This window comes from Tinamus guttatus, unplaced genomic scaffold (genome assembly GCF_059628265.1).
Source record: "Tinamus guttatus ecotype Peru unplaced genomic scaffold, ASM5962826v1 Tinamus_guttatus_pri_ptg000150l, whole genome shotgun sequence".
Taxonomy (NCBI): domain Eukaryota; kingdom Metazoa; phylum Chordata; class Aves; order Tinamiformes; family Tinamidae; genus Tinamus; species Tinamus guttatus.
Window position 1 is genome coordinate 14,152,235 of NW_028288684.1, and position 14,869 is coordinate 14,167,103.

The 14,869-nt window shown below is 39.7% G+C and overlaps 1 protein-coding gene across 1 annotated transcript in view; it reads right to left on the bottom strand.

Annotated features, from left to right (window-relative positions):
- ARHGAP42 (Rho GTPase activating protein 42) overlaps window positions 1-13,878 on the bottom strand; it is a 139,883-nt gene extending 126,005 nt beyond the window's left edge. Inside the window, exon 1 of the mRNA XM_088522332.1 lies at window positions 13,725-13,878. Within this exon, the coding sequence (XP_088378458.1) occupies window positions 13,725-13,878 (154 nt within the window). The remainder of the gene's footprint in view (window positions 1-13,724) is intronic.
- Window positions 13,879-14,869: the final 991 nt, after the last annotated feature.

Below are 14,869 nucleotides of genomic sequence, written 5' to 3' on the forward strand. Positions count from 1 at the left end.
CTTCAAGAAACATGGCGAAAGATGTGACTATGATCTTAAAAAACAGCAACACAGACGATGGATATAAGCAATCATTATTATTTCTCATCGAACAGAAGTACCATCATCACTTCAGCAAATGCAATAACCGAGCAGCAGCTCTCAGCCAAGCAGAGGAAAGGGAAGAAGTTTTGCCCGTGAGGTGCGTTTAAATCATGGAACTGCCCAAAATACTTCACAATCCACCGAGAAAGATGGCTTCAAAGCAGATTTGGCAAAACCAGCCCTGAAAAAGGGGCTATTTGAGGATATTTAGGGGCACTTGAGGGAAAACCTACCACAAGTACTTATCTCCTCATCTGGTGTATTTTGGAAGCTCAGTATTTGAACGTGGGCTACCAGCTGACCAGCTCTGTCCTGAAGGCACTTCTCAAAACTACAGCAATGCTGACACATCTCTAAAGGATAACAGCCTCCCAAGAACTGAAACTGGAAGTTCACTAACAATAGGATACTGGCTGAACTAATTACTTTCACAGGGAAACAATCATGTTTTGCTGAAACTGAGTAACTGTTGTGTGTTAACTTTTTTTTTTTCTTTTTTTTTTTTTTAATTTCATAGTCTTGATGTCCTTATTGAACAAGAAAGTAGCTGTTGGAGAAAAAAAAAATCCATATGGCAGCCCTGGAATTCCAAAATAAGGGAAAAATAATAATAGTAATAAATGTCCCTGCTCCCTCCCCCTAAAAATTCCCACTCCTAAAAATTTTTCAGTAGGAACAACTAAAATACTTACATTGAAATAAAGAATTAATTGAGCGTCAATGTTCATCTTGAAATAGAAAACATTTTTTTTTTGAAGATGAAAACAGTAGTATGAAAAAATTTATAATATCAACAAGGTGGCTTATTAGAAGTGTAATATAGAAGGACAAGGAGCCTAACATTTTTTTTTGGAAGTTCAACTGCATTTCTGTGCAAATCTGAATAATTTCTTTGACTGCATCACAAAAATTGCTCAACTGCACTGTTACATTCTCAAAAAAAAAAGTACTAGAGACTAATCATTGATTTTAAGTTCTCCCTCCTACCTTTAAAAAATGGTATAAAAGGGCAACATTTTAAAGACAGTAGTTACGCCATTTATACATACTTACACATTATTTAAACTAAAGCCATCTATAGACACTGACATGCAAGTCAAATCCCTGTAATGTCCCCTTAACAAAACACTCAACACAGATACACCCAGCGAAAGACAGGCCATACCAAATTACTGTTTCTGTAGATGAAGACAGGCAAAAGTGAGGGAAGATGAACCCCCAAAGCCAAAGGCCTTTTCTCTTCTTGGCTTCATCTTTCACCAATAAGACAGTGCGGGGGGCAAGAGCAGGCAACCAGTTAGTGGAATTTTCATATACACCAAGAATCCACATGTGGGATTTGATACTCCAGCTCCAGCACTGCACACCCAGGGGCTCAGGCCCGCATACCCCATCCCGATTCACCACACTGAGCCCTTTCTCCCACCTCCTGAAGGAGGTAAATATAAAAATAAATAAACGAAGACTAAAGCAAAATAATCTCCCCTGAATATGCTGGAAAGTGCCGTTTTAATTTATAAAGGACAAGAGAAATGTTTCTCATCTCACGAAATTCCTTTGGGTACATTAAATGTTCAAGAAAATATTGCAAGATTGATGCTCTTGAAGTCACAAGGTTTATGGAAGACTAATTTCTCATGGAAAACAAATTTAAGATCTTTTGAGTGTCAATAAGAACAAGAATAGTGTTATACAGTTAGTATAATGCATATTTTACTGCCGAATGATTTCAGAAATTAGGAAACTCTCAGAAAGCTGGTTAAAAGAAAAAAAAAAAGTAACTTGCAATTTTTTTGTAAATCTGGAATGATTACCACTCCCAGCTGGGACCCTCTCGGGACAAGCTGCATAACAGTGGAAGAAGTGAATCAACACACAATGATTCAAATCACTGCCGTATACTGTGGCAGTGTAAATATAATAAAAATAATATTTTAACCTGTTGTATTTCAACTGCATGAAGAAGACAGTAGATGGGAGAAGGAGTATGAAGTATGACATGACATACAAGAATAGAAAAAAAAATCGGCACTGGTTCTCCAGCTAAAAAAAAAAACAAGTGAAACAGAACTAAAAGAAGTGAATTATATTAGGACTAAATAACCAGGGAATCTCAGGGCTAAATTCATTTGGACCAGAGATCTCAACTAGAAACAGTCTCTTGGAGGGATAAGAAGAAGAAAGGGAAGGCAGAAAGGAGAAAAATCTCATATTTTTCACTTCTCTATCAAAAATAAACAAAGAAACACTAAGCAAATGGCTTAAACATGGATTTAATGGTTTCAAACCTGCAATCTATGGACAAATGAAAGGTGCCAAAGCAAACGATCTGAGCTTTTTTCTTCACAGAAAAAAATGAGCTGCATCATCCCAGCTAGGGCTGAGAGAACAGTGTTATCAAGAAGCTACACAAGAAGAAAAGACAAGTTTAAGCACACACTCAGAAGTCTTTCATTAATTTATCAGGAAATCTCTCATCATACAAAGTTAGACTAAGTAAACAGGAAATGTATCCCTCTTCAAAAAAAATGAAATATTTTGAATTTCACATTTGGCCTTAGGATCCTGGACAGCAGGAAGACACAGCAGCTCTATACTCACATTGCAAAAAGGCAACCACACTGACTGCATTTGTGAGAAAGTTTAATGAAGCCTAATTATCAGCCTTACATTTCTGTCCATAGCTCTTTGTTTGAGGACCCACTTAAGGGATTTTAAATCATCTGTTTACTTCCAGATTAACCCAGTCATGGTAGGAGATGACTATACAATATAGGTGTATGAACCACGAGAATTTTAAAATGCTCGAAGTACTTCAGATAATTAATATCTCAACAGACTAACAAGTTCAGCTTGCTTTCCTAGCATTAAAAAACCTTTCAAAAATGCTATCTTTACATACTTGTAGCATAGTAACTTAAACTGTGCATATTTATTTAGTTTCTGTATGTACAGGAATAAAGATAATATTACCATCTTCAACTGTTTGACTTTGTTTCAATGCACATTTGCACATGTGTATGTAAACACTCAAAAATAAACCAGCCAACCTAGTATTCAAAACCAGAGGGGAAGGGGAAGGAGGAAAAAAAAAAATCACACAACTTATTACAGCAAAACATTTCACTTCTAAATCACGTAACGATAATTCCTTAGTAATGTGAGCACCAGAAGGAATCATTCAAAGCTTCATTTAAAAGCATTTGGAAACTTGATGACCATTAGATTAATTGGAAGATGTCTAGATGTCTTCAGGGTTAATTCTTCACAGTTTTCAAGATTACTCACAGACACACACATATAGACATATATATATATATATTCAAGCAATGGGTAGTACCTGAAAAAATGTCTTTTTAAGACCAGAGAGAACCAATCTGATCACTAAACACAATTAACAGAAATTTCAGGACTTTAAGTACTTAAAGTTCAACAGGCAAAACTGAATTGATTGAATGCTAGAAAAAATAAAATAAACAATTTAAGAATTTCCAGCAATAAAAGGTCCATCACAACCCTGAAGAAATGTCTTACTAACTGAACAGTTATATGTTTTTAATCTTAATTTGTACAGACAGCACTTGGATCTTCACATGCCTTATTCTGTTGGATAGAGAAACTTTCCATTAAACTTCTTTTACTGTTCCAAATAAATCTGTAACTTTTTCTTTGAATTAAGCAGCTGTCAAAAAATCTGCTTTACGGTTCTTATGTTTTCAGGGGAGCTTGAGCATTTTCATAAATTTTCTCTGTCTCTCTGCGATTTTTCAGCAACCTCCCAAAACAGGAGGCGAAGGTCTGGACTCCTGCAACGGTCACCACCAAATACAGCTAATATTCCTACAACCTCCACCCTATACATGCAGGATTGTACAATACTGCTGGCATCCGTCAGCCTGCAGGCTTCTGTTCAGCTTATTAACTGCACCGATCTCCCTCCTCCAAAAACAAAGTCCACTTTGATGTAGCCCGTAGGCAGCCCCTGCAAAATCCCAAGTTAACTTTGGCTGCAGTCGGGTGTGCAGTTAAGCAGTCGCTGCCAACATCCACCAACGCCAAGTCCTGCCCCTGTCCTGTCCCTGTCCCCCAGGGATGCCAGCGTGCAGGGTCACTCGCGCCCAGGCTGCCCTGTGCTCTGCCAGCACGAGCACTTCCAAGCCCCATAATGAACCAAGCCAAACTGGCAGAGATGAAACACGACTCAAAGATGAAGATTAGTGCAGTTCCCCAGTCCAGCACAGTGTCCAGCTGCACAAACAGCAATACTAGCACCATTTACGGGACAAGCAAGGGGTGGAAATAAGGGCTAAGAGTGGCAGAAGAGGAAAGGGCTGCTCCAGGGGGTCCTGCTTGTTTGATTAGCAACAGAGTTGGCTCAAAATTACACATCAAAATGTGGCTCGAATAGATGCCCTCTAGTAACCTCTCTTGATCACAAACCCTGGGAGAACTACAGCAAAACTGAGCTATTCTCTGCTATTTGCAGAGGATGGCAGAGACACTCAGGGGCTAGAAGAGAGCAGAGCAGGATTCAGAATTACTGCTCAGTCACATTCTGACATCCAGCAGGCACCACCTAGGACCACAGTTCTGAAGGGAAAAATAATAATAAATAATAATAATAATAATAATAATAATAATAATAATAATAATAATAATAATAATGTCCCCAATCACCTGACGAAATAAGAGGCCTCACCACTTCCTCATTCCTACCTGGGTATTTTTGTTACCTAGCAGGGGACTGGCCTAGATTATGAAAGGTAAGTCCTTTGGGAAAGGTCTGATATGGGAAAGGTCTGATAAAACAACCCGACTTGCAATGTAAATAATTGCATGTAAATGCAATTAAATGCAATTAAAAGCAAACACACACAAAAAATCTGTAACAAAAGTCCTACATTTCAAACAGTCAGAACCTGTGTAACTAAGGGAACCTGGTGTTGAATATGTATACGGAGAAATCCCAAACATACACCAGAAGTTACCTTGCACCTGCACCTTAGCTGCAGGAAGAACAACTCTATGAAGGACATCAAGGTTAACTGGAGGAATAAACATCTGAAGAAATAATATAGAGACGTAAATAATGGAATAGAGGGGGAAAGGGATCAATATCCAGGGCAAATGCTTATGTTATATTCAAAGCATACCTGCATGGAGGTGTATTTTTAAAAGCTAAGACAAACAGGTTTTATATTAAAGCTAGAGGAATTCCAACAGCTGAGTGTGCTGCCCGGTGACTTCTGCAGGCTCTCGTGAAGTCTATACACTGGTCAGTCACAAGACAGTTTCAGCCCAATTCAGGGCATTTTCCAAATACAGTCATACTTGGAAAATGAATATTTTGTGCCAAAGCTGATGTAGAAATTTACTAAAGAAAAAAGCATTTTGCCTATAAAAGTCAAAGGCGAACACAAATAACAAGGCCAACGAGCAGTAAAGATAGCACAGAAACAGACACAGCCCAGAGATTCAAGTATGATCCAAAACTGAAATTCATATTCAACTTCAATTTGTATTGATCTTAACACTATCAGAATGAAAAAAAAAGCAAGAGAAATTCCTGCAAAGGAGTACATACTGCACTCAATATGCAAAATAATCACACCATCATATTAATACAAAGATAAGCTTAGTATTCAAGATTTTTAAATCAATCAAATGAAGCTGTATTCTAAGACAAGATAGCAAATATATGCCCATATTTAAGAAACAAAGGTAACAATCCAACAAGCATGGTTCATTAGTTCAACCTCAAAAACATACAATTAATTAGAACACTCTTTGAGGACCAAATAAAGTCTTGGAAATAGATGGAAATGGGGTAAAAGTCAGCACATGTTTACTAAATGCAAACTGGACCAGCCAGGGGAAATTCATTGCCTTTTCTGAAAAAGATACTACAAACAGCACCACCAGCAGAAAAACCAGGAGAGATCTAACTGGCCAAGAGGAAAGCACATGGCACCAGGACAACAGAAGTTAATTATTAAGGTGGAGACAACAAGAACCTATTGAGAAGCTATAAAGACCAGGAAGCAACTGGAAAAAGGCTTTGCTGCAAATGCCCCACCAGAGGAACGTCATTATTGGAGATTATTCATGCAGTGACATTGGGAAAAATCTCCTTAATATCTCCACCCTGACTTTGATGCCAACTTGACACAAAGCAGGAAGCTATTAGCCACGCAGAATGTTGGATGCATGTTTAAGAAAAGCGGTGAAAGATGGAATAGAAAAAAAGGGGTAAAAATAAATTTGACAATCGGATGAGTTTGAAAACAAGGGGTTTGTTTTTTTAATACTGTAAGTTGCAGTTTCCTAAGTCTGAACAGTGTGAAAGAATGAAAAATTCTACTAGACAGGGGAAGAAAAAAACACCTAAGTGAAAAAAATGCAAAACAGAGGCATACAAAAGAACTGATGCAAGATGTATTAAGAGTATGGCATGCAGTAGAAAGAAGAAACATGTTAATGAGTGCCCAGTATCCCATGGAAGTCAACTTAATGACCTAGGAGGATAACTTTAGTTAAAGGTCTCCAAGAATTATAGGAAGAATTAAAAGGTAGGGTTTGTTATATGACACATCAGGTTGTGTGTGTGACACATCAGGTTAAACATTTTATATATTTAAGCATACTCCCTAACAGAGGAGGTAGATTTAATTTCCATCCCTGACATCACTGAACAGCACAGGAATAATGATCCTTCCTGAAGTGTTTGCCTCCCAATGTAACTAGGACCTAAGCAGACAGAAGAATATAGGTATTGCAGTTCCTACTTCTTTTAGGCATCCAAAATCAGCATAATTTAGATGACCTGACCTTCAGCAGAAGTATATGGAAAGTTACCTGTAAAAATATACAGTTTATAGGTATCAAAAGAATAAGGAGGCATTTAAATGAGCTGGGAGAAAACAAGAAAATTCATGAAGATGCAGTCAGTTATCTCACTCTAAGGAATTTTTCAGTTTTCTACTCTAAGAGGTCTATTTTTCATTTATATACCGAGGACTATACATTTGCAGACAGACACTACAATGCCCATCTAATGCAAACCTTTCTCACATAAGCAACTTGTCAAAGATGAAATATCATTCGTGGAGCCAGATATACCACATTTATAGCACACTGCTGCACCTTGCATCCTGCTTTGAATATTAAGCTAAAAGAAGGTAAGACTTCTGAAGGCATGAGAATTTCCATACTCTTTTCCCATGCCTGAATTATACTAACAAAATACCAGCATAATAAGAACACGTTGCTTAAGTCTTTCATGTCCTGCAAAAGACAACTTTGCATAATTGTGACAGAGAACAGATTTAAGTTGATAACTCGTAACTGATCTGAAAACTTATACAATAATACAGTTCCGAGCACATAAGGTACTGCGAAAAGTATTATCCTTCTAATGAAAGCCATTTGCACTTCTCAGAATGCAAACTGAAGGTTATATGACTGCCTAATAATACTTCAGTCTCATATTAATAAGGAGGAGGTGAAGTTATCTTTTTCACAAGTATTGTATCTACTTTACTGCTACTGTTTGTAAAATCCTGACTTTTTTCAGCTTACACAATAAATTTGAGCAATTCAAAGGACTACATAGCCAGGGAAAGATTACAAACAATGATTCCAATTAAGTGCTGCCCTCAGAACATGATGACCAAAGATCAAACTTTCTTACAATTTTTATCTTACTTCTTTTTCCCGTATTTTTTTCTTCTATACACCTGAATATTTACAGTAAATTCAGAGCGGCTTAGAAAAGCAATATGAAAATGACCCAGAAAACAGAGAAACTTTTATGCAAGATGAGAACAACTTGTTCAGGCTAGCGAAAGGACATGACTATTCCCTAGGCGAATCATGGTTAACAACCATGTAGAAGATTTGAGTGAAATAAAAAGGAGTAAAAACAATTTAAAATTTTCAGATTAAATGTATTTTTAATGAGTAACTCAAATCTGCAAGCTCCAAGGTTCTAAGACAGCCTTCCAGCAAGAATAGTAAAGATAAAAACTGCTTTTAAAATGGATTTTGACAAGGAGGGATTCTATGATATGACATTAGCAGGAGACTGGATTTTGCAGCAAAAGAAACCTATGATACCCTGAATACCTCGTTCTTCCATATTCAGAAGTATTTATGACGAGAGCTTTGAGACTGTAAGAAAATATGCATATAAAGGGAATGGCATTACACTGTTTTACATATTATTTCAGTGGAAAGGGGAATTATCAAAACATGGGTACTGAATTATTTACTCTTATAGAAAATTGCAAGCTGCTGTAGCACTTCCGACCACAAAGCCCCGAGAGATCTCTACAAGTTCAGTGACCACAGCATCACATTTTCCATTGTAATAAAGACAATATTCATGGAGTAGATGGTTTCTTATTAATAGAATTCATTTATCTTGTTCATAGCAAATGAAGCACATAGTAGTCAAAAAGCCAACTAGACTATTAAGAAACAGATTGAATTTGACCTCTTCAGAAGACACTTTAAAAGTTTGAAAATTCTAGTTTAAAGTAAATTGCAAAATATTATCTTAAAGTAGAGGCACCGTTTCAAATGGCATGTGAAATTCAATTATTTCTTTGTTCACTTGACATTATCCACCTGCAAAATGTCTTTGAAGAATATTTGTTTCAACATTAAGGCGCCAGAACACCCATGTTGTGTTGTTCAGGGACTTCATTAACACAGTATTCATTAATGATAGCACAGGAATTCACTTGTGGTGGTTCTTGGTTCAAAATGAAACACTGTATGACGGACAGAAAATACTTTCCCCAACCACTTCATGCTAGTATGTTTTTTCTCCCATAAATATTATGTTAAAGATAATGCTATACAGACTGAAGTTGCTTCAGAAACCAGAGGCAGTAATTAAACTCCTTCTCTGGCCACGAATTAGCTTATCATTGCTATCTTTGCATGAAAGTCTGAAGACTGTTAAAACTGTTTTTGAAAATTGCATGTATAATGTATAAGTAAGAGAAACACCAGCAGGAGTTGAGCAGAAATAATACAACAGTGAAGTGGCAGATGACTTTGAAACTTTAATGAATATGCCCAAGGTTCAACTTCCTTTTAGTTGGAAATTTTCCAATATGCGGAAAGGCAAAAGAGTTAGGCATTTCTGTATGACATAACTTGAAAAATTTGTGTTTGAAAATTGATTGCTTTTTTTTATTTTTTTTAAGGCAATATTTCCAAAATTCTCAAGAAGAAGCTGTACTTTAGTAACTCCATGTTTGCCATCATAGCATTGCATATGGAGTATTAAGATTTGGTGGTTTTAATTTAAGTCTATATTAATAAAAGAGAATGGGAGTTACCAAAATTCAGCAGTTATAACTCAACTCACTTCTGCTCCAGTTGGAATCTGGAAAAGTCATTTTAAAAGATACAATCACATGAAGACATGTGAGACCCAGTTATATGGGAAAACGCATCTTCCCAAAAAGGATACAAAGTTTTTTTTGCATGAAAAAATAATCCCAAGAGAGATAACAAAACCACCAGTTCTTACTGTTGTAATTCAGCCTTTATTTTTTTCTTCCAGAAAGCTAACCTCCACAAGTAAGGCCAAGTTTGTCACTGTACTATTACTGTTAGGGTTATGACAGAAGGAAGCAGCTTGGAGACAAAGCCTTTTCTGCATGAAATTTATATGAAAACTTGAAAACTTAGCAAAAACAAACAAACAAACAAACAAGCAAACAAAAACACACAACCAGTCCTATGGGGAGAAAAATGGCACTTCCATCTTGGGCCTGTTTCTTAAGGTGTTAAATAGTAAAATAAAACAAAAGGTACTAATTCTGCTAGTAAAAATAAGCACTGTTAGTAACTATGTTTTCTTAGAGGCATCTCCTAAACATTATTTATATTATGACACAGTTCTTCATTATTGTTTACAACATAGTACAATGCTTTAACAGGCTTATCAACATAAATCAACTGAAAAAAATGAGGGAGGGAGATTTCACCCATTTAATCCCAAACTAGTGCATAAACTTGTAGCTACAGCAGAAATTAAAATGGAAAGAGAAAAAGGAGGCCTCAAAAATCAGATGGAAAAACTGAAGGCTTCTGCACAGCAACAAGCCAGGAGCTCACCTGCACATCATGCTTATTATTTTTTTGGATTGTTTAATACATTATTCACTATCTTTGGCTGAACGGCAGCCTATTATAGACACTAAAACCATACGGTTCTCTTTCTATTTTCTACATGAACTAAAAACCTCACAGACTAAGTTCCTCCCTCCACATAAGGGGAGAAATTACAAAGTATAATATAGACAAAGACTGAGTACAGGAGAAAAAAGGCTTGATGTTTCCACTGAAAATGAGATGGAATCAAAGGAAAGGAAAATTTTCAATTCTGATTCAGGGGTGCAGTATATCTATTTTAAGCACATGTCTGAATAGTATGTTACGTGCCTGAAGAATTTACCAAAACAAGAAAGTTACCTAATAACCAAGAAGGCCAGTTGTACCAGAAAGGGACTGTCCCCTCCAGAAAGTTTTTTTTCCCAACTTGCCAACTAATGAACATTAAGGAAACCCTCCTCCAGAGGCATCACAGGGTACTGTTGATCCTACTTAATTGTGCTGACACATAAGCAATGAAATCCCTACAGAAAGATAACTTTCTAAGATAACAGAAACATCCATTATATGCAGACCAGGGCCCTTTTCAAGTGAGACCAATTCACATAGCACCTGAAATCATTAAACAAACCAACCAAACAAAAAAGACCTCAACAGGGGTTGTAGGACAAGGCCCCAGGACAAGCTGAACTAAGCATCGCATACCCATGGGATCCCACCTAACCCAACGGGACTCTACATCCTATATTCTTCCCTCAAAAATCTTTCGTGCCTTGAAAGAGCAGAAACCAGGGCAAGAATGTCTTAGGAAAAGCTGCTAGTTCAAGTTCAATCCTAGCAATACCAACTCTTACATACAGCACTCACAGAACTCAAACTTGGATTCCCAAGAATTAATGTTGCTGAACCACATTTAAATAAGGTGTAACCTTAACCTGGGACTACTGCAACAGTGGAGCTTCAAGATGTTTACATTCTGCATTAAGTACATTGGTTCTAGCTGCAAATTATGTGGAATCTCTTGTTAGGTAATTTTAAACATTACATTTTTATAGCTATTTCAGTAGATAATAGCAAATATTCTGAAACTTTCAATATAAAAGTTTTATTTCATCTTGAAAAACTGCACACATACTGGAGTTTCCCATAATATCTTACATTTAGACAAAGTAAAAGGTGATAGCATCTACAAAGTGTGTTACATCAAACTCTCCCTCCTATAGGTGCTCAGGAAAGAATATGTTCCACAATCCATTTCAGCTGAAGCTCTGCAGCAGTTTTAATCTTTTCCCTAATAGAAATGACCCTCCGAAGTGACATGTAAATGAAAAATCCTAGAACATCTAAAGAGATAATATATAGTAAATAAAGCTTGCTGGTCTCCAGGGCTTACAGCAGGTTATTACATTTTCAAGGAACAAATCACTAAGGTCGATCACTGAAATTAACTACATATTCCACTGACTGAATTTTCAAATTAAAAAGGCCTGTATAACCTTATTTTTCACTCATTTTTAAAGCTGAGCTGGAGTGGAAGCACTCAGAAGTCCTCCTCTTTACTTTAGGAAACAAACTCCTGCTTCTTGTCAACACAGACGCATACACACCTTACACTACCTTCACCAGTCTGTACAGTATATCAGAAATTTCTCCAGTTACTCTAATATTGGGTCATTGGCAGTGGTCTTTGGGAGGTACAGGCTCAAAACTAAGGGGCTGAAAATGAACATGACATGAAGAAGACAAATATCTTTCTACAACATAGCAGAACTTAGTCACTGAAGGTTTAAGGACGGCACTGCACACAGCATTTTAAAAGTTCTACATAGGATAATAATAGGCATCACATCAAACAAAATAATGCCTGTAATGAAACCTTTTAAAATTCAGAATTAGCAGGGTGAGTATTAATTACTTGGGACAGAAGCATTGCTTGTCCTTCTAAAAGAAGGGTGGAGTTGTTGAACGTGTGTATACACAGACTAAGTGAGGACCTGCAGGTCGTCCTTACGAAGATAACGCGATTACTCACTCGAGAAGCTGCCCACATTACTCCTGGGGAACAACATTCGTTGTACAGCTGCCTCTGACAACCTGAGAGGAAAGGATCCTGTTCATGCTTGATTTCGTTGGCAACAAAAAAACAGTCGATTTTGAGTGCTAGTCCAGGTCAAAACTGGTTTCTCCAGGACACCCTAACCTGCCGCTACTGTTTGCGTATGCCATCTCACTGAACAGACCCAGGCGTGAAGCAATGTTAGAAGCTTTTGCTAAACTTTAAGTAAAACTTTTACCTTAACTTCATGTCTTAAACTTTTTACTACTTTAAACAAGGTTAAATGTCCTGGGCATTGGAACGTTATATTCTTCTCTCTGGAAAGAAAAATGTGCCAATCAAGCTTTTGTTGTGCCCACATGCATTTTTTTTCTCTACCAGCTATCATCTCAGACTCTGCAAGCACTGGTTATCGCACAGAACCTTACTGAAATTGATGTAAACTTGCAAAAAATGTAAGACTTGTACCGTCCATTCCCTAAAATAGACATGTCCAAAAACATTCGGACTTGCACAGAAAGTCTCAAAGAGCCCTTAGCTCTTTTATGTGGAGACACCACCACACGCAAAGTGTTTAGAGAGACGCACACACATGAGCGCAGTTCGTGTCCAACCCAAGTATCGGCCAAGCAGGAGTTCCCAGTTTGAGCTCCTGCTCCTCGGAAAGAGCAAAGCTTGGGGTTTGGAGGCCAGGTTAGTGTCAGGGAGGTTCAGTGCTTCGCTGAGTTAGGGCTTGTACTAATACCCGATCCATGTTTTCACAAGAGCGACGCTGCTGCCCTTCAGTCTTGTGAAGACTGGCATGACACGCCAACACGGTGGGTATCTTGAAGGACTCTTTAAAGCGGTGATTTAAAGAGGGGATTTTAAAGAGGATTTCCTTGAACACTTCACTGATGTTCAGTGATGCAAGAAGCGACCAAGAAGCCACATGTGCCACCCCCTGCTCTCCCGGGCACCAGGTAGGAGCCACTGGGATCAAGTTAAGGACAAGCAGGAGGCGGCAGGAGTGGAGGCCAGGAGGGTGAGCTAAGTGAGGCGGGCAGCTCTTCGCTTTCCCCTTACACTCCTCAGCGAGCACGGGCCACATCCGCACGCTCGGAGAAGCTCCGAGAGTCCCGCGTGCATCCCTGAGAACACCAAAGTGCCCAGCCTCATCCTGGGGACCCTCTGAAAGAAAATTCGAGCTATTCCGATAAAACTGGGTAGAGAAACAAGGGCGGGTGGAAGCTCTGTGCGCACAACCCCCTTCAGCGCCCTGCCTCGCCCGCTCGCCACAGGCAGCCCCGTCCCCGGGGGACCCCGCGGCGCCTCCCGCCGCCCCCGCGCCGGGCAGGGAAGGGGCGGCCGGGGCCCCTTTCCCGCGGGCCGCCGGCAGGGGAGCCCTTTCCCGGCGCCCATTCAAACAAAAGGAGCCCCCGCTGCGGCCCCGGCGCCGCCGCCCCGCACTCACTGCGCAGCGCGCCGATGAGGAGGCTGCCGTCCTTGATGAGCTCCTTGATGAACTTGTTGGTCCTCTCCAGCTCGATCTCGTGGCACTTGAGGCGCTCCCTGAAGTCCGGGCTGTCCAAGTAGGAGTCGCTGAACTCCAGCGTGGGCAGCCCCATGGCAGCGGCTCCCGCGGAGCAGCCCCCGACCCCCCGCCTCCTCCTCCTCCTCCGTCCTCCGCCCGGCCCTTCCGCGCTGCGGCCGCTGTCACCCAACTACATGCTGGCCGCGGGGCTCCGCGGGCTTCCAGCGCCAGCCGCTCCGCCGCTTCCGGCACCTCTCCGCCTTCCTCCCTCCCCGCCTTCCCTTCGCCATGGCCCGCCCCTCGCTCCACGCTGCCCTCCGGCGGTGGCGGGGCCCGGGGAGGCGGCCCGGGGGGCCTCCCCGGGCCCCGCCGCCGCCCCTCCGTGTCCTGGAAACGCGCGGTCGCGTTTGTCTCCTGCGTCACCAAATTACATTTGTGCTTTTCCCTCTGTTTTCCACCAGCACATTCCCAAAATAACATGTCGTTAGCCCCGAACACACGTTGTATTTTATTCCAGAGAAATCATCCTGGTGAGCCAAATGATTCGCTTCGCGCTCTGTAATGTTCTCGTCTTCAGAAGCTCCGTAACCGCATCGCTTCTTTTGGTATCAAGATGGAAACATTAATGAGGCCAGTCCTGAGCGGCAAAGTTTACCAAGAACTTCCCTCCAGCCCAGCATCCTCCCTCCAAATAACTGACCGTTTTCCCTTTAACCAGTTCCATATGTTTCTTCAAATAATCCCCATTTTCCTCTACTGAACTGAGAATTTCCCCCGCTCGCACTATATCAAATAAAACTCCAGTTAGTTCTCATGCTCTCCCTTTTTCTCAGTTAAAAAAAAAAAAAAAAAAAAAAGGAAAGAAACAAAAAAAAAGCCCACATTTTTATTGAAGATAGATGAGTTAGGAACTTTGTTCCATTAAACTATATATGATCAGATATCAGATGTAAACCCAGCCCTATATTATTTTCCGTTGGCAAAGAAAAGGTTTACAGAAACCTGTGACTTTAATTAGCATTTATGGCTGCACCTGGAGGAGGATCTGGTAAATGAGTTCTTTGGCACACCTACAGAGAGGTGAA